At 38.9% G+C, this 23,962-nt stretch overlaps 1 protein-coding gene and 1 long non-coding RNA gene across 5 annotated transcripts in view; one reads left to right on the top strand and one right to left on the bottom strand.

Moving 5' to 3' along the window:
* The first annotated feature begins 241 nt into the window (after positions 1 to 241).
* Positions 242 to 4,844, top strand: LOC134757231 (uncharacterized). Its single transcript, XR_010130934.1, has 2 exons — positions 242 to 640; positions 4,615 to 4,844. It is a non-coding gene; the product is annotated as an uncharacterized lncRNA (long non-coding RNA).
* Positions 1,170 to 23,962, bottom strand: part of GABRG3 (gamma-aminobutyric acid type A receptor subunit gamma3) — a 566,172-nt gene continuing 543,379 nt past the window's right edge. For all 4 annotated transcript variants that reach the window (XM_019011354.4, XM_055362498.2, XM_019011355.3 and 1 more), the window contains 4 exons: positions 21,630 to 21,782; positions 14,127 to 14,323; positions 13,764 to 13,823; positions 1,170 to 9,149 (listed from right to left, as the gene is read on the bottom strand). In XM_019011354.4, the coding sequence (XP_018866899.1) occupies positions 8,868 to 9,149; positions 13,764 to 13,823; positions 14,127 to 14,323; positions 21,630 to 21,782 (692 nt within the window). In that variant the 3' untranslated portion in view covers positions 1,170 to 8,867. The remainder of the gene's footprint in view (positions 9,150 to 13,763; positions 13,824 to 14,126; positions 14,324 to 21,629; positions 21,783 to 23,962) is intronic.

Below are 23,962 nucleotides of genomic sequence, written 5' to 3'. Positions count from 1 at the left end.
GGGGAGGAGGGCGGCGGGACCTCGGGACCGCCCGGAGCCAGGGCCTCCAATCCCTCGCGGGACGACAGGGACACAGGGGCTACTGGAGGCCACTTGGTGAGGGCGGGGACCCTGCTGGGGCAGGAGGCGCAGGCACTGGGGCAGGGCGCGGCCCCCTCGGGGCCAAGCGCATCCACACCGGTGCTCTAAGATGATTCCAAAATGTTTTCGGATTCTGGAATCTCCCGGCCTACCTCCCATCTGGAGGACAATGGCTTCACAGGCAGGAAGGATTCCATGGGAACAGAGAGCAGTCCGCGCCTCTCTCCTTCCCTTCCTGCCTGGGCCATCTCCCAGGACCCCTGACAGTTTCACCTCCCACACAGGCTTCACAGAGAGAGGACCCTGCCCACACCCCGGCTGCTTCAAGCCCGACCTGACGCCTTCCTGTGACCTGCGAATACGACTTCCTAGACAAGGGTGGGGATGGCTGTTTGCCATCTAAATCTTGAAAAGTACTTTTGGCTTATCGGGTCAACTTGACTGGAATGCACGAATGATCAAGGAGTCGCCCAGGTGTGCACCCCGGTCACAACAGTGATACTCAAGGGCTCTCCAAAGGAGGCAGGCTTGTGTGGACCCCAGAGGGACTCCTGATCAGGTAGTGAAGCTGGATTTCTTTTTCTTTTCTTGGAAAGAACATGATCCCACTTTGTCAGGAAATGTACAGATTGCCACTTTCTCTCTCTCCCTCCGTCCTCTCTTTCTCCCTCTCCCTTGCTCCTTTTTATCCTAACCAGAGGCTTAGTGCTAATACGCTATCGCTAGAAAACTGCGCTCCTTTCTACTTGTTTCAGCTAAATTTGGGGTGATGGGTAGAGTGACACACATTATTAATAAGTTGTTTCAGTTTTACCACTGTACGTACAGACACAAATACACAGACCACTGCATGTAAACACAAGATGGCCTCTTGCTCCTAACAACACATAGGTCTGATCCCTGAAAATAATTACTCTCCCAAAGCTTTCACAGAAAATTTCACTCCTAAACAACGAACCTTTTGCTCAGTACAGGAGGTGCACGTAAAGGAAAACACATTGTGTAGTTGTACAAACGTGTTAGCAGGTAAACTTGGTTCACTAGCACAAAATTAGCCATATCAAATGTCAAGAATGATGGACAGTGTCTTTTAGACTGTTTTAATAAAATAGTTATTCTAAACAGAGATCGTATAATAGTAAGCACTGTACATTTCATGAATATATTTTGCCTGTGACTATTTCTATTCAAAGTAAAAATGCTAGGATAAGTTAGGGGGAAACAAAGCCTAGACTCAAATTAGATGATAAGAAGCACAGTGATTGTCTTTTTGAGCTCACAAAATTTGCAGTTTCCAAAGACGCATGTATTTTAGTGAAAAAAGGTAGTTGTTAGACAATTCAAACGTTATCTTTACGAAAAGGAATAAAATAGCCAACTAAGGTAAAAACGGAAAAAAAAAGAAAGCAATCAACAAACAGCAATTGAATGGAATGTTCTTCTAAATAGTAATTTGAAATTCTGATTGAGGCAGGGCAGGCAGGACTGCTGGGGAACACAGCAGTTCTGGAAATGTTTTAGGCGAGCAAGATTTTGGAGTAGGATCTGTATACTTAATGTTTAAACTCTAATGAAACTTTTTCGCTTTTTCCACGATGTAAGTTCTGATTTCGTTATAGTTCAGAAAAGGCTCTAAGCCTTTGTGTTGAATCAATAGCTGAGTACTAGTAGAAACATGGAAGAGGGCAATGAGGGTGATGATGGTTATGATGTAGATGTACTTCATCTAAGAACCTTTCATATCTGGTGACAATTTAGAACTTGAGGGAGCAAGTTATGTGCATCTTTTTTTGCCACATTACTTATTTTTTAATTACATTGGAAGCAATCTTTAATTGCTTAAGAATGCAACATTTTTTCTTTTTTTCCTCTCTGTAGCTCCCAAGGCCACCTTGGAGGTGCATGGACTAGCGGATGTGGCAGGCAGGCTCAGGGTGGACTGGGTCTGCCAAGGCTACGTAGAGGAGTGGGTACCCTGATCTCCCCATGAGAGTGACAGAAGTGCTGCTCTGTGCAGTGGGGGGTCTTCACTCATTGACGAAATTGACATTGAAAATCCTTCCTGTTACAAATATAAACAATATTTTATAAAAACCTGTTGTAAGAAAGCCTAACCAAATCAAAGCAGTCATCATTTGCTCCTGAAAATTGGAAGCTGACAGTGGGTTAGGACTTCTACTTAAGGTGTTTCTAATAATCTTTTATAAATTCAACGTCAAGCACTATCCTTTCGAATAGACCTCCTTAGATTAGCGAAGCAGCTTAGAGTTCCAAGGAAGTGCTGTGGGTAGGCACAGGCACATGTTCCCACACATGTGTGCTAATGAATCCAGTTGTAAAACTCCAGTCCACCCAAAAGGAAAATCATGTCAGCCTGTGCACGGTCATACCCTTGCCAGGAGCAATTCCACCTGCCCTTCCAGAGGCTTCAGACTTCTGGGTGAAAACTCAGCCCATCTCAGGTGGAAAGGGGATGCTGGCACCTTCCCACTGCCTTGCCGTAATGAACTTCCCACTTACTGGCATCAGTCCTGATTATCACCATGTCCCTAAAATGACAGCTTAGCTCCAGGGTCCACAGGTTCCTTTCCCAAAGGAGATTTGGGAGTCTGTTTTACACATTGCTATGTATTGGAAAAACGTTTAACAAAAAATGGGAATTTCAATTCTTTTTAAAAAAGTGGTTAGTGACAATGTTGTCATTTTGAGAAGACTGACATCTTGGGGACTGCAATAATTGTGCTGTGGGCTTGCTCATGTATCCTTAGATACCTAAGAAACACATATTTAAGAAAATACAAATTGGCTGTGTTGGGTACATACACATCATTCACCGGGATCGAACTTCAGTAAGTGAGGCAACTGGGAGAAATCGGAGTCCAAGCCCCTCACAGGAAGTGTAAATGTTCCTTTCTCATGAAAATCAAAGAAGGAACCCTGAATAACTAGAAAAGAGAAGAGAAAATGTAGCAGCTACCTGCTCAATCTGGGGGATTTAATTATTGGCAATCAATGTTCTTTCCAACCTGTTCAATTTAAACTGTTCGGCAGACACAGAGGCTCTGGCTTCCCTGCAGGACCCATTATCATCCTCACATTGTGTAGCCTGCTCACTGGGCTGGAAAAACCCTGTGTGTGTTTACAAATGTGAAAAGTGAAGTGGCAAAAGTAGGTGATTATCTCAATTGTTCAAGCAAAGCAATTTACATTCATCTCAATAACCTGAATGCTACATTCAAATCATGTCTGTTTTGGAAGTGGTGTGTGTGTGAGAACATATGTTTTGTCTGCCTAATTATTTTCTAGCTCATGCTCTTGTATAACCTAATCTGAAAAGCCCACTTGGTTAACTCAAAACATTGAAAACTTGTCAGTGACTGATTGTTCAACTAGTTTTTCAGCACTGATTTATTTAAGTTCGCCTAAAATTTGGCTTTTATAAGTAAGCAGGGCAATAAAAGGTATAAGGGGTTTTATTGACAACAGTAAAACCCAAAGCATTATTCAGCTAGGTGGCATTAAAAAAGTAAATATAGGCTGGGTGCAGTGGCTCACGCCTGTAATCCCAGTACTTTGGGAGGCCAAGGCGGGTGGATCACCTGAAGGTCAGGAGTTCGAGACCAGCCTGGCCAACATGGTGAAAGCCCATCTCTACTAAAAATACAAAAAATTAGCCAGACATGGTGGTGGGTGCCTGTAATCCCAGCTACTCAGAAAGCTGAGGCAAGAGAATTGCTTGAACCCGGGAGGTGGAGGTTGCAGTGAGCCGAGATGGCGCCACTGCACTCCAGCCTGGGCAACAAGAGTAAAACTTCATCTCAAAATAAATAAATAAATAAATATAAATAAATATAAAGAAAGTCTGCCTTTTGGCCTTAATACAACTAGATCAAGCTGATATCCTGAAATTGCTAGCTTGTAATCAGTAGAAATTTTAAAAGGAGGAATGGAAATGCCCTAGTATCTAGTCTTCAAAACCATTAGACATTAAGAAAAAGAAAGCCAAGTTTTTATTCTTCCAGAAATACTGAATGGCTGAGTTCTTACCAAATCATCTCAAAACATACACGTTTTATCCCTATAATGATAGAGATCTATTTTTATAATAAAACATAAGTCAACAAGGGATCAGTGATGCAGGTGTCATTTATCCTGAAGAGTTATTTGTTGGGTCTTTCATGTGATTACACAGAGAACACAAACATAGAGGCACTGCTAAACTCTCTGAACCTGAATGTTTCCTCCAGGCCAATTTGAGAAAAAAAAATAGGTACAGGTTACACACTTTCTCAATTTTGGGAAATTTGAAGGGGGCTCAGCAGAATATTGTAAATTTAACATTTCCAATGTATTCGTAGTCTGGTTCTTTCCCCCTTATTTCCGGAACCTTTCTGAATATCTGTTAAATGATAGTGTTCTAAAGTCTAAGGTGGACAGTGTTTCAGTACAAATAGAACTTAACGTTTCAATGTATATTTACATCAGACTATGTGGAGCTTAAGCCATTTTTTTTTTTTTTTTTTTTTTTTACAGAAATTGCAGATGAAATTTCTTACGGGTGGAGTTTAAAATCGCTCAGGAAAAGCACTCAAAAAGAGTTGCAAGATCATGGAGTGAATTCCAAGCGCTTTGTGCCTTGAGAGCACTGAACCGATAAGGTGATAAGAATAATGGTTGGAGACCAGGTGTAATTCTTCAAGTCTCAAAGGAAATCACAGAAAATTTCCATTTTGGCAGCTGAGATAAAAATGATCAAGGAAGAAGAGGTTTTGTCTGTTTTGTGTTCTAGCCCTTTAGATAGAGTGGCTCATTGCTTCCTAGTCATGGGGAGCTGGAGTCAATGCAGAATGGGTTACCGGCCCCTCTCCTGTTGCTTCCAGAGTGTGGTTATATTGCAGAACAACGAAGCAACATGCCTGCAAATTTACTGCAGCAAGCTATCACCAGGTAAAATGATTTGGTGTGGAGTTTCTATAGAGACACTCATCCCCATCAGAAGGACTGTGTTGCTGACATTTTAGATTGGCCCCAATTTCCCTTATGTAGAGTGAAAATGCTTTGCTCTTGAGAACACACATTTTCTCAGTCAAAGAGCCTGCAAAATCTTTGTACTTAATTGGTTTGATGTAAAATTAAGGGTAAGACTGTTTGGCATATAAAGAAATGAAATCCTATTTCCATCCATTCATAAAAGATAAATAAAACTTGGCATGAAATATAGCTAACTGCAGGAAATGGAAAATCTTAAAAGATGTGTATTATTTGAGCTTTGTGTTTCATTTTAAGGCATATTTTGGGTAAATTGGGGGCAGTATTGGCTGGGTCCAGAGTAAATTATACTAACTTTGTCCTTCTCTGTCTGGTATGTAGGGAGTCTCTGTTCTGGTAGGTGGTATTGGGACTTTGCAGAAGCTGAAGCTTTCTAGGCTCTGAAGAGATATTTTTCTCCAATTCCATTAATGTGAAATGCCTTTTCTTTGCTTTCCCCCCACCCAGTATGCAGCTTAAAAGACAGACAGTCACAGTTTTAAGTGTGATCCACGGTGGTCAGAAATTTGGATTCCATGTCAAAATACAGAACTGTCATCTCCTCAACTTAGAGTATTTCTGAAAGTGAGGAACACAGTAGCACCTTTGGAATGCAGATCACTCAGACAACTTCCACCCCAAATATTTCCCAATTCTGCATGCAAAGCAAGCTGGGGCTTAGCTGTGTGGAACAGCCTTGCACCTCGTGCCCACACACGTCCCTCCTGATCAGGCATCCTGGCAAAGAGAGTCTTTAGTGAAAGAAAGTGTACTTCCTTCCCACTCTCCCCACACTGCTCCTCTCCTTCCTCTAGACAGTAAACACGTACATGATTAAAAATCCCCTGAGCTCTGCACCTCACCAAGGCACACCCATCTCTTCCTCATTGTGGACTGAAAAGGCTCATCTCAGAGTTGAGACTGTTATGGAGAACTTGAATTATGCAAGCCTGCGGAGAATCCGGCATGGACATGCTCTTAGGGGGTGCTTTAGCTCTTTTTATTCAGACCCCCTAGTGGGTAGCCTGCTGTATATGCAGGAATCCACACTATGATGCTCAGTTAGTGAAATCCATTGGACTTTCTTGAGATGAAGGTTCTCCTTCCTAGAAAAGGAGCGCTGAACTCATCTGTTTTGATCAGGAGGGCTGCTGAGGTTGGGAAGAAGAGAATGGCTGGATTCAGAAAACTGAGGTTATTGGTGTATTTATCCTACGTGTAAAATTTCAGGAGGGTTGCTAACAATATCCAAATGTTGAGTGGTTTTGAAACACAAGGCATCAGTAAAATTCTTTTAAGGTAAAATCAAACAAATCCATGTTATAAAAAGTTGTTTTAGGTTATTTTCCTCCCAATAAGAATTTTTCTAGAAAATTCAGTTCTCTCCAGAACTTCTTTTACAATGTAGCAGGTTGCAGTTCTTCAGCTTGTTAGAAATTACCCATTCATAAGGTTCGACATTGTGTCTTAAGACTGCCCTTGGGCCACCTTCCCTTGGCGCTCAGTGCTGTGGTGTGACTTGGATTCCTTTGGTCAGGGTCCTTGCAGAATACTTCTGCCAAGGCTGGGGGTTGCTTATGCATGAGAGACAGAACTAGAGTACCAGATTGTGAAATTCTCCAATAGAGGAGACATTGCATCTAAGACAATATTTTCAACCTGTTTCTCCACAAATACTGTTTTATTTTTAAAACTGAATTTGCTAAAGTGAAGCCAATTGGCTTGTGGATTATGTAGCAACTACCAAACCAAAAGACAGAGAGTTGACAGGGAGAGAAACAATGGGTTTGAATGTCTCACGCTGTATAGACTCCATCTTTGGAAATTCAGACATCATATATCTATATCTTTGCATCCATTTAATATGCAACAATCTTAATAGGAATAAGCAGATGAATCTAATTTCACTTTTTCTGGCCTCTTCTGCTCCCATCCTCTTCTGTGTCTGGTATACATCCAGGACATTGTGTGAAATTGATACTTTTCTATACTTTCTCTGCAAAATATTTTACTTTTCTGGGTAATTATGGTATGCACAATAGATAATTTTAAAAATTATGGTTTCTAGGTGAAATTAATTCAGTTTTCTATGTGAGAAAGATGAGAAGCACAGAGATTCTGGTTTCAAATTTTAACAATGCCAAAGCATTATTAACTAACTGGTAGGACTTGTGTTTTGCCTATTGGTGAGGAGAAGTTTCAAAACAGTCTTCTGCAGTTCACATTGGCATCCAGTTATAACAAAGAACTAACAGCAAGCAGCAAGTTGGTTTTGTATTATAAAAATATCAAAAGAGTATTGATTTGGGGGGATATTTTTTCTTTGGGATTTTGCTATGTATCCATATTTCAAAGTATAAAATAATCTTGTTCATCAAAATATGTACTTGATGATCACCATTGCCCATTTTTTTGCATCTAAAGTTGGTTTGAGTTGAAAATTAATATTCACTAATCTTTTTTTTTTTTTTTAATTTTGGCCGGGCATGGTGGCTCATGCCTGTAATCCTAGCACTTTGGGAGGCTGAGGCGGGCAGATCACCTGAGGTCAGGAGTTCGAGACCAGCCAGGCCAACATGGTGAAACCCCGTCTCTACTAAAAAAAAAAAAAAAAAAAAAAAACAAAATACAAAAATTAGCCGGGTGTGGTAGCGCATACCTGTAGTCCCAGCCACTTGGGAAGCTGAGGCGGGAGAATCGCTTGAACATGGGAGGCAGAGGTTGCAGTGAGCTAAGATCGTGCCACTGCACTCCAGCCTGGCCAGGTGACAGAGCATGACTCTGTCTCAAAAAAATAAAATAAAAATAAAATTTTATCTACATGTCTTTCACACTCTGGTGTATGTCTTCAAGATAACAGGTTGTGTTCACTGTATACCTTTCTTTGCAAAATGACAATTACCGAACCCATAATAATATAACATAAGCTGGACACATACTCGAGGGTTGAACCTTGGTCTAGTAAAAAACAGCTCTTAAGGTGAAATGTTGTTGAACTAGTCCAAGAACCCAAAGTTCAAATATTGTTGACTCTCAGTAAGTTGGAATAAAGTAATAACCTTCTGATGTTCAGAGATAATCATCTTTGACCCCAACAACATGAGCATTTTGAAAATCTTATTTTCTCCTCCAATGGAAACCGTAGACAATGCGAGTGTACTCTCCCCAGGCCTAGAACGAGGTTATTAGGTAAAGGGGTGCCAGCTAACGATGATGGTGCTGGAGCCAGAGAGGCCACAGAGAAAGGAGACTGGGGCTGGAACCCACTGCTGTTCACACTGGAGGACACACGTGCCCAGGCTGAGCCAGCAGGAGTGGGTCTCGGCCAGGAGTGATTCAACACTCCTGAGTGCTACTACACCCAGGGCTGCAAAGGAAAGATACAGAAGGACTAGAGGCCTGAGAGAGCATCTCAGACATTCACTTGCACATTTTACAGCTTTCTTTGCAAGGGTAATCAGCAGCTGCTTCCAATATCCAAAAACCATTCAGAAACAACATCAAGCTACAATTCAGTAGGGATTAGCAAGAATATTACTTTAAAACTCAATTAGCTGTGTGTGTGTATGTATGTGTGTGTGTAAAATACATAATAGAAACCTTTGCTGGGTACTTCCTGTGCTGCTGAAAGGTCATTTATAACAAGATACACTGAGCAGTGTCCTTCCTTGCTACTCCCGATTGGTCACTACTGGTCTGGGGATGACAGAAGGTCAAGTGTGTACCAAATGCTCTTCACTCTTCACTCTGGGCAACACTTAGAGATACAGGTATCCAACCCAGTAGACCAGGTTAAAGAGCAGGAAGGACGTGGGGAAAAAGACCCGGGAGTACGAGTCCAGCTCCAAGATGTCTATGTGAATACGCCCTTTTCTCCAGGATCCTGATTTACATTCTTCATAGCAGCAGAAGAAGCTCTGACAGTCTTTGCCATCCAGACACTCATAGACACAGGTATCTTCAAATTCCTGCCAGTAAACGGAATTGTTTAAAGTGATCATCGCAGGTGGTGGTGGCCTCATGTCCAGGAGGGAATAGTTCTGCAAGCAACAAGAATGACACAACAACCATCGTAAAATGCAATAAAAACACCCTGAGGTGTATGAAGCAGTAGGTCCATATTACATCTGTCTCCTATAGATAAAGAGGATGCGTGGGCGTGCCCATCCCCCACTCTTCCCCCCATGCTGGAGAGAGTTGGTCTTTTTTTTTTTTTTTTTGGTTTTAAGGAGCAGAGAGTTTAATAGGCAAGAAGGAAGGAAGAAGAAAAGAAAGAAGGAAGAAAGGAAGAAGCTTCCCTGTACAGAGACAGAGGGAGGGGGGCTCCAAAGCTGAGAGAGGAGACCCCTGGTCTTTTCAGTCCTTGCAATTCTAATGCAAGGAAAATTGCATTGCAGTTTCAAATCTTGTATTTCCCGGATTATTAATGAAAAAGCTTAAGCATATTTTCAAATGTGTATTAGTCATTTGAAGTCCCTATTCTGACTACTTTTCTGTGGTTTTGTAGTAAGTATGGACATATATTTATCCCTTAAATGTGAAGCAGTATGTATATTGAAGTGGGGAGAGACAAATATGTTACTTTTTTCTAATTAGTGAAGAGTAAAAGGTATGACTTGCAGGAATGATGAGAGGATCTTCATGTCCCATGTGATTCTGGTGACAGTGAGCTTTCAGTGTGAGGTGGCTGGACACCGCTTACCATCTCAAGAAGCATAACCAAAAATGTGCCCACCTACAATGCTTGCTTTTCTACCTCCCAAGCCCTCCTCCTGCAATGGAAAAGTCCAAGTGGGGCAGATAAAGGAGAGAGAACAACATACTATTCACTCCTAAATGAGAAGAATCATTCCTAACCCTGAGACATGGCTGCAAATAGACTTGTCAATTCTTCAGACAGAGGCTGAGCTCTTCTAAAAAACTATGAAGTGTGCACTACATTGAATTCTGTTAAGGGGATACATTTCTAAATTGGACTGAATAATGGAAGGGAACTAAAAAGCATGTTTGCCTGTCTGCTTTGGTTTCATCTGTGCTGGTTGATCTGAGATGGGATGCCCAATGGCAGCCATGGAGGGTGACACCAAGGAGGAGGTGGAGAGGGAACCCTTCTCAGTGGGCTTCCTGGCAAGGGCCTTTGCCTGGGTGTGGCACACTGCTGGGACAGAGGCCATTCAGAATTCATTAGAAAGCATCATGCCAACCTCTTATACTTTCATCCAAAAATACGATTCCAAGAAGACATGGCACTGCTCTCCCTCCTACTTTTGGGCCTCGATTTGATTGGACATGCTCATAGTCATGGGGTCATAAATCGGGGAGGGGTGGAAGTGTCGATCAGGCACTCAGATTCAGTACTTGCAGCCTTTGGTGCGTTCTTGTAAATGCGAAGCATCTGTGTGTGAGGACAGACCTAAATTAGCAGGATGGCCTGGACCACATGTTCACAGGGTGTTGCTTGCTCCTCACACGTGTGGCCATCTCCCTCTGCTACCATTGGGGCCTCATGGTGCGGCTGCCCACCCTCCTCCTCCTCCACAATCCTGATGAGTAGGCAGAAATAAAAGTCCCGCTGTCTCTATGGGCCTAATATGGACATGTCTCTTCTAGTTTAATGTTCTTTGTCCCGAGTGGGTGTAAACATCACCAAGCGTTTGATAAAACATAGCAGTCCCCTTCCTCTACCCCACTGCATTGAAGGGATCTGCCTCCTTTTGACAACCTCCGGTTGAAAGATCTGCCTTTATTAACAAACAATTGCAATAAAGGTTTCCTACACGTGTGCTTTGACAGTGGTCAGCCAGACATTCATCCACTCGTTGCTTCATGCCTCTGTGTAGTCCCTTGCTATGTGGATGGAACTGGGAGCTACCGGAGACACAGAGGAGAAGTCTGGCCATTTGCAAGGTAAGGCAGCCACACAGGAAGATTCTGACTTAGACGGGGAGGCAGAAGGCTCTGCTGATGTGGGGATGGCTCACCAGAGATCTAAAGGGCAACCCTTGGAGGCCACAGGCAGGGCAGCAGGATGGCTTCTGGAGCAAGAGAAACCTCCATTTCACTTCATTTAGGGAGCCAAAAAACACCTGGAGATCGTATTTACAATATTGAAAATAGCTCTTATTATGTCTTCATAGTTCACTGCTTCGAAATGAAACAAATTCCATTTTATAAGACTGAAGCAAAACGTAAGATGTTAAGAGCCCTAAACAGCTTAAGAACTTCTTTACTTGCCTCCTTTTCATTTGTCATGAAAATTTCAAACTGTGCCCAAGATAGAGATTTTAATTAACGATTCCCAAAGTCTTCTTTGGCCCAGCTGGGTCCCTGACTCCCTCCTCTTTTGTGTGTGTGTATAGCGCAGCCCCGTGAGTGTCCCAGAGCACTGTGCTTCCTGGGCACATGTGAAGTTCCTCAGCCTTGCATTTGACATGTTAGGAAAGGGGCACAGAGCAATTGGAACAGCTCGCCCCAGGCAACACATGTGACAGTTCACGGAGTCTGGCCCCTGTCCCTCATTACTCAGAGGCTGCCAATTTCTGCTGCTTTCTATTGGTAACGGTGGCTCCTTCACTAGCATAAGGCTGCAGACCAGAGGACAGACTTCCTTTTTCTTTGGCTTAGCATTATTCTTGCTACAGGTGTCTCTGGTTGTGTCTTCTCACCAGGCCTGGCACCCTTTCTGTCTGTGAATTATTTTTCTTTGTACTTCCTTTAAGGTCATTAAACTTTCCCACTTTCTCTTTTTTTTTTTTTTAATTTTCTGCTCATTTTGTGATAGTATCTTTTTCTCTCTGTGTTAAAGGATTTTTTTCTTCTTTTGGCAGCATCATTTCTGTACTAAAGAGGTCAATGTTTCTTTCCTTCTTTCAACACCCAGGTGCTGGCTATGTGTGATGATGTGCACCCTTCCCCTCTCCCCTCTGTTTTGGTCCCATGCCATTTGGAAGCATTTGTTGGCAAAATCTGTATGTTCTCTGTAGCTCCCCGCAGCTGTAACAGTGATTTGCCCACTAACGTTCTGGAAGAACTATCACGATCCACACTTGCAGAGTGCAGATAACTATGTAGTCTCCTGACAATGGGCTGGAAGTGCGCTGCATATGAGGTCCCGATTAACAAGTAGCAAACCACCTGGCACTGCATATGAGGTCCTGATTAGCAAGTAGGAAACCACCTGCGGCTTATGGGTGGGCTTGAAACATTCGATTTAATTAGTAAATTGTAATTAGTATACATATGTATAAAGGAATAAAAGTCATTATTGTAAATAAAAGTTGTTATATGATAAAAGTTGTTCACATCATTAATTTAAAAATATGTTTCTCGATTTTTCAGTAAAGCTACACTCTACCCTCTAGCCAAAAGAAATTCAGACTTGTTAATAGTTAAATGTAACAAATTTGTTTTTAAATTGTCAAACCTTGGTCAATATTTATAGGGCTTAATTTATCCACATTTTAATTTCCTCATTTGTGGAAAGGTTTGTTGTGAGAATAAAGTGAGTTGATACATGAAAGCACAGAGAACATAATGTCAAGCATAGTGCTCAAAAGAAAGTGAGGGGGGTCATGTCATTTTGAGGGTAGGAAGGACCTTCCAAAGCAGAACACAAGAAGCAGAAACTACAAAAGAAAACACTAACAGATTTGACCACATGAAACAAAGTAATACACGTAGAGAAAGGCACAAAATAGGATAGTGGCAATGTTGCCAATTCAAGTTGGAATAAAAACCACATGACAAACATTAATATCATGAATATATCCTATATGTGACTATATAAATTATATATTTTATAAAATACAATTTATATAATATGTAACATATACACCACTGTCAGATTGCTACTTTAAAATACTAATAAAAGTTAAAAAATATTTAAAAGCAATTCACAAAAATGGAAATGCAAATCAAAAATAAACGAGTGACAATATTGTCAATAGTCAAAGAAATGCCAATGGGAAAAGTTTGCAGAGCTCATTTTCCTGCTTGACTATCAAACTGAATGCAGGGAAAGTTCGGGATGAGGTGTCTGGCATTGCTGATGGAGCTGGTGGAGTGCTATTTGGCAAAGACCATGCAATGCCTCTGCCCAAACATTCTGCTCCTAGGAATTTATAACCAAGTAAATAGTCACAGGTATGTACAAATTGGTAGTGACAAGAATGTAAGTGCAAGTGAAAAATGTGGATAAGCCCAGTCAGTGTCCTGCCAAGATTGCTTGTGCATCAATCATGAGCATATGATATGATCATTAAAATGATCCTATAAAATAATATTTGTGGCATAAAACAAGTACATATAAGTACATATTTTTGAGTTATAAAAGAGGCTATAAAACAATATAAATATCATAATTCAGTTTTGCTAAAATGCATGAACCTATATTATTTGAATGGCTAAAAGAGTCAGAACTATATATGCCATACACTAATCCACATGTAGAAGGATTATGATTACTTTTCTCCTCTAATTTCCAAATTGTCAAAGTTGGATTTTTAACCTAATACTAAACACATTTTTGAAGTCAGCATGTGCATCACTCGTTGGTCTTCAATACATGCATGCATCAACAGCAATCTAGCTTTCAAATGCAATCTTAGTTTAGTGAAAGTTCTCAGAAATATTGGCACCTGCAATGCTATACGTACAGAAGGGGCTTGTAGGCTTATTCGCTCAGGAATCCATCTTGAGGAATCTGGATGCAGTAACTACAAGAAAAGAAGAAAAAATAACTAGGAAACTGTCATGAACATTTGCATCCAAGATCACTCTTAAGAGCAATCTTTAGGGTATGACTAAACCAAACCACGTCACCGGTAGGTGACACCAGAGACGTCTTAGAGTCACATTCACATCTTCAGAATCCCTGTCTGGTTTTGAAAAGTCTTGTTGAATTGGGTATTTATATCATGCTTTATACGATCCTTAGGAATACAACTGCATTTAAGTACACACTCATCTCAAACAGCGCCCCCATTACCTCCCGGAGAACCTTTGCTACTGCAGCTCACCGATGTTGTCTTCTTCGTGGTGGTTGGTTTTCTACAGCTGGAATAGTAGTTGAGGGTGGCATACTCCATCAGCGCGGCGAAGACAAACAGGAAGCACACGGTCACAAAAAGGTCCATGGCGGTCACGTAGGACACGCGTGGCAAGGACTTCCTGGCGATGGTGCTCAGGGTGGTCATGGTCAGCACCGTGGTGATACCTGAACAGGGGACGGGTAGCATGCTGTAAAAGGGTGCAACACGCAACAGGAATCCCAGACGGTCACCCACATCCCTCCACCCCAGCACGGCTGCCTTACAGGAATCCCGGATGCTGCATACCTCATGTAATGTTACTTTGAATTTTAATGTCCATACAATTTTATAAGCAATGTTTCAATGAAATTTCTTATTATAGTCTTCACAATAACATTAAAGTGCCTGAATCAAATCAACACCTTTCAATTCATTCAGTAATTCTCTCATTGTTGGTAATTTTTAACGTAGACGCTCTTTTTGGCAGTCCTATATGTTCCCTGCTGTTCCACACCTCACATTTCTGCCCAGCTAAATCCTTTTATTTCTGACTTCTCCTCACCTCCCCAGTTTGAAAACCCTCACTAATCTTGAAGACCCGGCTCCAGCACCACTCTTGCCTTCCACGCAGAGCTGACAACATGCACATCTGCAGTATCCCTGTACCTTCTACTATCTCAGCTTTTTTTGTTTTCATTATCACAGGGAATCGCATATGTCTTGACATACCTGTCTCCTAGATAGATTGTGTGGTCTTTAAGACAAAAACAGTCCCTTACTTGTCTTTGTTTGCCTGTCCCCCAGCACAGACGCTAGCACATTTGAGGCATTTAAATGAATGCTTTGCATCGAATGAATCAATTAATTGGTAATACTCAATGTTGGTTTGACATCGACTATTTTATATGCATGGGTCAACACTGGATGTTTAAGCAAATATTGTGGAAAACATTCAGAAAAGAGACACAGACACACACGAGATGGATAGCTTAGAAGGGAAAACATGAAAAAAGACATGGAGACTACTGAACATAAGAATAAAATGAAGAAGAGCGATTATCATGTGAAACAGGCTAAGACTGACTCTCCCGAGTCTTCCCAAGAAATCAGGACTTGTCAGAACTACTAGACAGGGAAGGTTAGTGACCCCAGATTCATGGGCCCCAGAATCACAGGAATCTGAATTTTAACAGTCACTACCTCTGTAGCTCAATGGGACTACAGTAAAATATCTGCATCGCAGTACTAGTCAGAGAGTAGGTACACAGGACAGATGAGGACACATTACTTTCCACCTTTGCTGCAGCATCACGGCCTCTGTTTAGTTCCTCCCTGCATCTGCTCAAGGCAGTTCTGCCAGGGCCAGGTGGAGAATGGGTCTCAAAGCATGGGGTGGACAGCTTGTAGAGGTGTAAAGAGTATCACCTGAAAATCCAAGCCCTCCACCTTGCTCTGGGCCTTCTCAGCATTTGGCCATGAGGAGTCACTTACCATCTTTGAATCAGTTTCCTTAACTTGTGCAGTGAAAATAGAATGCCAGGCACTCTTTAATATAGGTGGTAAAATTTCATGTAAAAATGCTATGTAAACTGGTAAAGTCTATACTTATGTCAGATGTAATTTTATGGAAAAAGCTCTTTAGAAAAAAATTATTTTATTTTAATTACATTTTTTAAGTTCTATGGAACATGTGCAGAATGTGCATATTTATTACATAAACGTGTGCCATGGTGGTTTGCGGCACCTATCAACCCATCACCTAGGTATTAAGCCCAGCATGCATTAGCTCTTTTCCCTAATGTCCTCCCCCAGGGAATACTATGCAGCCATAAAAAAGAATGAGATCATGTCCTTTGCAGGGACATGGATGAAGCTGGAAGCCATTATCCTCTTTTAATAAGCATCCAATTCAGCTTTTAAAAATGTGACCACATCATGTCTAAGAAGAAGTTCAAAATCTTAGTTTCTATTTCAATAGAAATACAAACTGTTTGTGTCTATAATTTCCATAGACCTTGTCCATCAGTTGTCATGAGTGGCCTGTATTCCAGATGTAGACAATGGCCGTGTGCTTTATCCTCCCCACTTCCACCCCCACCCTGAAACTTCACCCTGCTGAAGAAAAATAAACCTTAGGCATTTCTATTTAGTTCAGGGATCTAAGCTACCTAGTAAAGAAGAGTGCTCTGCAAAAACACCTGTTGGCATGACTTCCTCTTTGGGGAAAGCACAAAGGAGTTCAGGAAGGTTATCTCAGCTGAGTCTAGTACATATAGGATGCTTTGGGGATGATTCTGGTCTCACAGAATCCTAGAACAACTTTCTTCTTGACTTTGGAGGGATGAGTGAATATAAATCCTGGCATCTTACTGCAGTCAGAAGTAAACCTCCTAATTTAAACACAAACTAAAATAACACATTTTGATATTGGCTTTTTTTTTTTTCATTCAGCACAATGCCCTTGACACATTTAAACTGCTGCTTCATCGATAGTTTGTTCTTTCCTACTGCTGAGTAGTATTTCATGGTTTGGGTGTTCCATAGTTTCGTTAGCCTTTCACTTGTTGCGGGATATTTTGGTTCTTTCCAGTTCCTGGTGATTACATGAACATTCATGTCAGTGTAACAATATCATCCTATTTCAAGTGACTTTCTTGGAGACACATTGTAGTTGGATCATGCTTTATTTTTTTAATCCTCTCTGCTAATTTCTGCTTTTTTACTGGTACGTTCCAGCAATTTACATTGAATGTAGTTATTAATATTTAAGATGTAACTATCCCATTTTATATTGTGTTTCCTGTTTGTTTGTTCCTTTATAATATCTTGTTTTCTTTTTCCTGCCTTCCCATGGGTTATCTCAACATATTTTAGAACTTGATTTTGCTTTACCTACAGTGTTTCTGAGGCATGTCACTCTTTGTAGCCTTTTTAGTGGTTCCTCCAGTATTATAAATACAAAATTTATCATATTTAACATTTTACCAATGTGACTGAAATGTAGAAACTTTATTTCCCCTTACTCTTCCTTGATTTTAATATAATTGTCTTAAATATTTCCTTTAATTAGTTTAGTAATTACATCAAGTAGCATTATGATTTTTTGCTTCAACCATTATAAGTAATTTAGAAAACTCAAAAGGCAAAGGAAAGTCCATTTTACTTGCCCATATTTTCACTTTTTGTATTTTATCTTTATTTCTTTTGTTAAAAATTTCTTCTCTTATCATTTTCTATTTCAAGAAATTCCATTAGCCATCATTTTAGGGGACATCTGCTAGTGACAAATTCTCTTTGTTCTTCTTTGTCCGAGAATGGATTTCTCCTTTATTCTTAAATGATACTCTCATTGGGTATAGAATTCTGGGTTGACTATTATTTCCATTCAGCATTAAAAAATGCTGTGCTACTTCCTCCTTGCCTCCATGGTTTGGATGAGAAATCCATTGTCATTCAATTTGTTTTTTCTCTATAGGCAAGGCGACGTTTCTTTGCTACTCTTAATAATTTTTCTTCAGTTTTTAAGAGTTTGATTATGATGTGTCTTTACCTAACATTCTTTGGATTTAACCTATTTGGGATTAATTCAGCTTCTTGGATCTCTAGATTTATGCCTTTTGGCAAATTTGAGTATTTTTTATCCATTGTTTCTTTGAATATTTTTTTTAGCCCCATTCTATTTCTCTTTTTCTGGAACTTCAATGACACAAATGTTGGATCATTTCCCTCTCCAATATTTGTGTCAACATTTGAAGATATCCCTAAACTCAGTTGATTATTATTTTTTTCAATATATTTCCTCTCTCTTGCTCAGATTGGTAAATTCTTGTTGTTCTATCTCATGGTTCACTGATTCTTTCCTCTGTCTTATCTTCTTTTGTTAAGCACATCCAGTGAGTTTTTCATTTTGGCATTGTATTTTTCAGTTCTAAAAATTTCATTGAGTTCTTCTTTATATCCTCTATTTCTTTGTGGAGCTTTTCTATTTTTTCATTTAGTTGAAGCATGTGTGCATTCACTCATTGAAGAACATTTATGACTGATTATTTTAAAATCCTAGTCAGATAATTCTAACAACTGTGTCATCTTGATATTGGCATTTTCTTTTTGATATGATGAGTGATATTTTATTGTATCCTGGACATTTCTGGTATAATTTTATCAGACTAAAATATTATATAGAAAATCTTTAAAGTAGTCATACTTACAACATATTTAGAACAAAAATATTAATATAAAGACTAATAAATTAAACTAAAATTTCTGCACATCAAATGCATAAAAAGAGAAAGATGCTATTCATTGGAAAAATGTATTTATTTTATATAAATACAAAACCACAAATCTTCATGTTTCTTTTTATCTAATAACATGAAATATCTATTCAAGTGTGTTTTCATGTCAGAAATGTTTTAAAGTTTTCCTCACCTAAGATTCACTTTCTGGTCTGAGAAATCTTTATCTAATCTAATATAATCCTAACATTTTTCTAGAAATTTAACATTTCTAGTTTTATCATTTGAGTATAATCCATTTTAAGTAATTTTTTGTGTATGGCAGGAGGTGGATATTGAAATTCACTTTCATGATGTAGTTATTAGGTGCAGAGTTCTGTAATATCCAATAGCTCAAAGACATTGATATTGGTGTTCAGATCCTCCATTCCTTTACTGGCTTTTTGGTTGTTGACTGGTTTAATCACTTAAATAAGTGGACAAATGTGCTTGTTTGTGTACACTGCTGATAGAAGTATATTTAAATATCAAACTGTGATTGATTTTAAAAATTTATCCTCTTCTCGGTTTTTGTTGCTTTTAATATGAAGCTCTAATACTAGGCACAGGCACATTTATGAATGTTTTGTCTTTCTGTTGAATTTACCGTTTCATTATTATTATATGCTCCATTTATTTCTACATTGAATTCTTAGCTATGCTTTTTATTATATTTTCATACCTTTTTAACAGATTACAATAAGATTTCTTAATATATCTACTTAGAATTTTTTAAGAATTACTTCACCCATTTTTATACCACATAGGAACATAGTTCCATATGTCCCCCAACCTCATTGCTATTTATGGCTTACATTTTATTTTTTCTGATGTCATAAGTCCCATCTTGCAATATTATTATTTTCACTTTAATTGAAAGAATAAAAATAGAAAACTAGTTTTTTTTAAACTTCACCATATACTTATCATTTCTGATGTTTTTCATTACTTCTTGTAAATCCATTTTTCTATTGATTATTTCTATTAACCTAATTAGCTTGCTTTAGAATTTTCACTATGGTTTTAGATTTTCTGTGATAAATTAGCACAGATTTTGTTTATCTAAAAAAATCTTCATTCTGATGAAATTTTTGAAGTATATTTTCTCTGGATATAGAATTTCAGTACTTTAAAGATGGCAACTGACTGTCTTCTGGTCTCCATTATTGCACATAAAGAATCAGTCAGTCATATTTTTGCTCATCCACATGACAGGACATTTTTATTTATCTACTTTCAAGTATTCTCTTTATTTTTGATTTTCATCATTTGGACTATGATGGTTTTCTTTGTATTTATCTTACTTGTATCTCACTAAGCTATTTGAATTTGTAGGCTGATGTTTTTCACCAAACATTGGAATTTCTTAACCACATGTTTTCAAAAATATTTGTCCTCATTCTTTTTCTCTTCTTATTCTGATTTTAACTATCACCTCAGTTATAGTCAGTTATAGTTATGTTATGCATATTCATATTGTATCACAGATCACTGGGACTTCTTTCTTTTTAATCTCTTATTCCTTTGATCTTCAGATTAGATAAATTTCATCTGGTGGTCTTCAATTTTATATAAACTTTTATTTCTGCCATCTTCAATCTGCTCTTAAGTCTAGTTAGTGAATTTTTCAATCAAGATATTATACATTTCATTTTAGAATTTCTTTTTATATACTTTCTGTGATGAGATAACCCATCTATTCATTAATTAAAATCATATTGTCCTTTAAGTCTTCATTGTTATAATAGTGGTTGTTAAAGTCCACGCCTACTGAGTCAGCAATAGACTTCTCTTTGCTTTTTATTAATCCTTCTTTCTTTGTAATCATGGGTAACATTTTTCTACATCTTAGAATGTCTAATAAGTTCTTATTATAACTCCTTATAATGTAAAGAGTCTGCACTATATTATCTTTTTAAGAAGCTCTTTGAATTCTTCTGACAAACAGTTAATTTACTGATGGTTCTCCTTGATCTTGTTATTTCTTGGTTCAAGCTTCATTAAAGGACATCTAGGGTACCCCCTTTATTTCTAGGCACAGACTTTTTGGTGTCTAAACTAAACATCTTATTGTTAATAAAGTTCCTCAATTCTTCTGGCTATAAATTATTATCTGACTGCACCGTGAAATTCTAGCTTCTGTGTCTTGAGCCCAGAACAACTATTCTCTGTAGGATTTTCATAGTCTCAAGTTGTACAAACATAGTTATATATTATATCACTTTGAAGCTTATCTTTAGATGTCTTGTGTACAGTGACATCTAATATATGTAACTATGAAGCCATAACCCCAAGGGTTAGTCACGAAATCTGTGTTGATTTGCCTACAATTCTACCATGTATTTTCTATAAGCATGCAAATCTAGTATAGGTAGAGGATATTACAGGCTAATTAATCTCTTGGCATCTGGTCTACCCAGGCCCAGTGCTTTGTTCTTGAACAAACAAATAAAAAAAACACAGAGAAATAACAATGCAAATATGAGAGATGTTGCAGAAATTTGAAATTGAGACAGCTTCCTCTTTTCTATAGGATTCTTTTTAGGGGAAAACAATCTCTATATTCAGTCTTACATATTACCTGCCTTCAAAAAATCAAAACATTGAAAGTTAAGCAAAATTCCTGTCAGAAAGGAAACCTGACATAATATATGTTGCACAGTTCTAAAACTACTGAAAGTTAGTGTTTTATTAAGAAGATTTTGGGAACCAGAGAAAAATTCATGAAAAGACTGAGTTTTAGTGTGTGCTCACAGCTGAAAAGAATGATCATTTTCTCGTTTGCTGATAAAATTGCTATATACAAGCAGAGCTTCAATTATTGATCAACTATTTTTTACCAATACTATGTCTTCAGTCCTCAGAGGTGTGTGGCAAATTCTGTTTCCTGACATTAACGTAGGGGGACTTTTGAGTTGACAGGTTCTGGGATGTGCCTGTGTTTTTGTGATCATATCCGCCTGTGATACAGGATACTATCACAGTGGATTTACTGTGAATCTCCTACGCCATCTTGATTTAAGTGGCGTACATAGAATCCCATTGTGAGAAAGAACAGCCTTGCTTGGCTTCTTAAGAGAAAATTCTAAGCATGGTTCAAGTCACCCTCAAATGAGATCATTCACATTTAAATAGTCTTTTACATTGAAGGTATTTTTTATGAATGCTTCTATATTACAATTACGCAAATTTGTGGAAGAGATCTTTTGAAACTCACCTAATGCTGTTCTTGCTGGCGTAGCATCTTTTTTGATCCAAAATGACACCCAGGATAAAACCACAGTCAGTATACAGGGAATGTATGTCTGAATGGTGAAGTATCCCATTCTTCTACTCAATTCAAAATATATAGTCATGACAACATAATCACCTGTAATAAAATATTGTCAAAATTAAGACAACTTTGATGGGTCAAAAATAATTCAGGAAAATAATTTACAATTTATTTTGTTAAGTGAATGACTTGGATAAGAATGCACAACTACAACAATATCAAATCAGGAAATGGATCAAAATGCTGGTTTTCTTAAACTTCATTTTCATAGTATCCATGGCTGTACCAGGCATTTAATCGGTCAGTGTAAAGGGCACAAAACGAACATATTCACGGATAGAGTGAGAACACATGCAGATCTCTTCCATGACAGGCCATGAGTTGATGAGCTATTATCGCTTGAGTCCTTCCACAGGTTGTACAATTAAATTCAAGAGTAACAGGTAAACTCAACCCTCAAACAGACCCAGAGTCATTTTAAGGGATGCTTTTCCAATGATAACAAAGCTATCATATCTTACATAAACTTGTGTAACCATTTTATATTTTTATTTATTTATATCATTAAGTTTTGCTTATCAACTTTGCACTTTGTTTTAATTAATGTATGTATATTTATCTGATCCTTTTGTAACCCAGGACTTAAGCTGTGCCAACCCAGAAACAAAAAGGAGTAATCATTTCCTGACATTCCACTCTCTTCTACCAAAGCAGAACCACACCATAAAGAAGCTGAGAGCAATGCAGATGTGACTAGAGATTTCATAAGATCCCCCGGGGGCTTGAAAGAGGGTGCATGCTTAATACATTGTACATCTTCTCCCCAAAGCATCTCCATTCATTTCTTGTCTAGGCCACCTCTTGCTGAGATTATCTCCTCATTCTCATCCTCCCCATTTGAATCCTCCACCCCTTTAGCCTGCTGGATTCAGTCATCCAGTGCCCAAAATCCACCATGTCCAGAGCTGAACTATCACCTTCCCCGTGCCAATACCTCCTCTTCTTTCAGGTCCATCTCTCACTTGTTCAAAGAGGAAACCAAAAAGCCACCTCTGACTCCTCCTTTTCTCTTCTCAATGGTTCTATATGATCCATTGCTCTCAAATCCTTTCCCCATCTAGTCCAAGCTACCACCTTCTGCCATAGATCCAAGCTTATCTCCTAATGACCAGTCCTTTTTGCTCTAAATCATTCTACCTACTGCCATCAAAAGGAACTTTGTAAAACACTAGTATCATTTTAGCCTTCTCCTTATTAGCTGCCCTTGCACAACTGTGACACTTTTATGTGGTCCACATCATTCTGCATTAAACACTCCTTGCCCTGTGCTCTCTACACTCTTGGCATCTTGTCTACCCAGGGCCTCAGACTTGCCAAAACCCTTCCCACACTCCTCTGAATTCCTTCCCATCTGCATAGCATGCTCTTCTTTTTATTTCCCCAGCATCTAGATAGTTCCTATTCACTCACTTAGCTTAAAAATCACTTTCTTCCCCAGGAAATCTTCCCTGACACCTTCCCATAAATTGGATGGATTTGTTTCTATAATTACTGATGCAATATCTATCTTAAAACCAATAAACTGGTTGGTTTATAGAATATGTCTCTCTTGTTTACCAATGTTGGCTAACCACAATAAATTAATTAATATTTGCTGAATGAAAAGACTATCAGTGACGTCCCATTTTTTTTTTTTTTTTTTTGAGACAGAGTTTCACTCTTGTCACCCAGGCTAGAGTGCAATGGCACAATCTTGGCTCACTGCAACCTCCGCCTTCCAGGTTCAAGCAATTCTGTTGCCCCAGCCTTTCAAGTAGCTGGGATTACAGGCATGTGCCACCACGTCTGGCTAATTCTTTTTTTTTTTTTTTTGTATTTTTAGTAGAGTTGGGGTTTCACATGTTGATCAGGCTGGTCTTGAACTCCTTACCTCAGGTGATCCACCTGTGTTGGCCTCCCAAAGTGCTGGGATTACAGGCATGAGCCACCACGCCCAGCCCAAAGTCCCATTTTTACTTAAAAGATTGACAGGGAGATGGTATTGGTCTCAGATGAAAACTATGCTCCCAATAAATTAGAATTTTTTGCAGGATGAAATACTCTGTTGTAGCAATATTTAGAGTTGTTGATAGAAACATCAACTTTGATATCATTTACCAAGAAACATTTACAAATTTAAACAAATTAGTATTTCAGTACAAAAGGAATTAGGATGATTAGCCTGAAGCAATAAAAGAGCACAAGTATATATTTTAAAGTAATGTGAATGCTAAAAT

Source organism: Gorilla gorilla, chromosome 16 (genome assembly GCF_029281585.2).
Source record: "Gorilla gorilla gorilla isolate KB3781 chromosome 16, NHGRI_mGorGor1-v2.1_pri, whole genome shotgun sequence".
Classification (NCBI taxonomy): Eukaryota; Metazoa; Chordata; class Mammalia; order Primates; family Hominidae; genus Gorilla; species Gorilla gorilla.
The sequence above is the reverse complement of the archived record's forward strand: the minus strand, read 5'-3'. Positions and strand labels throughout refer to the sequence as shown.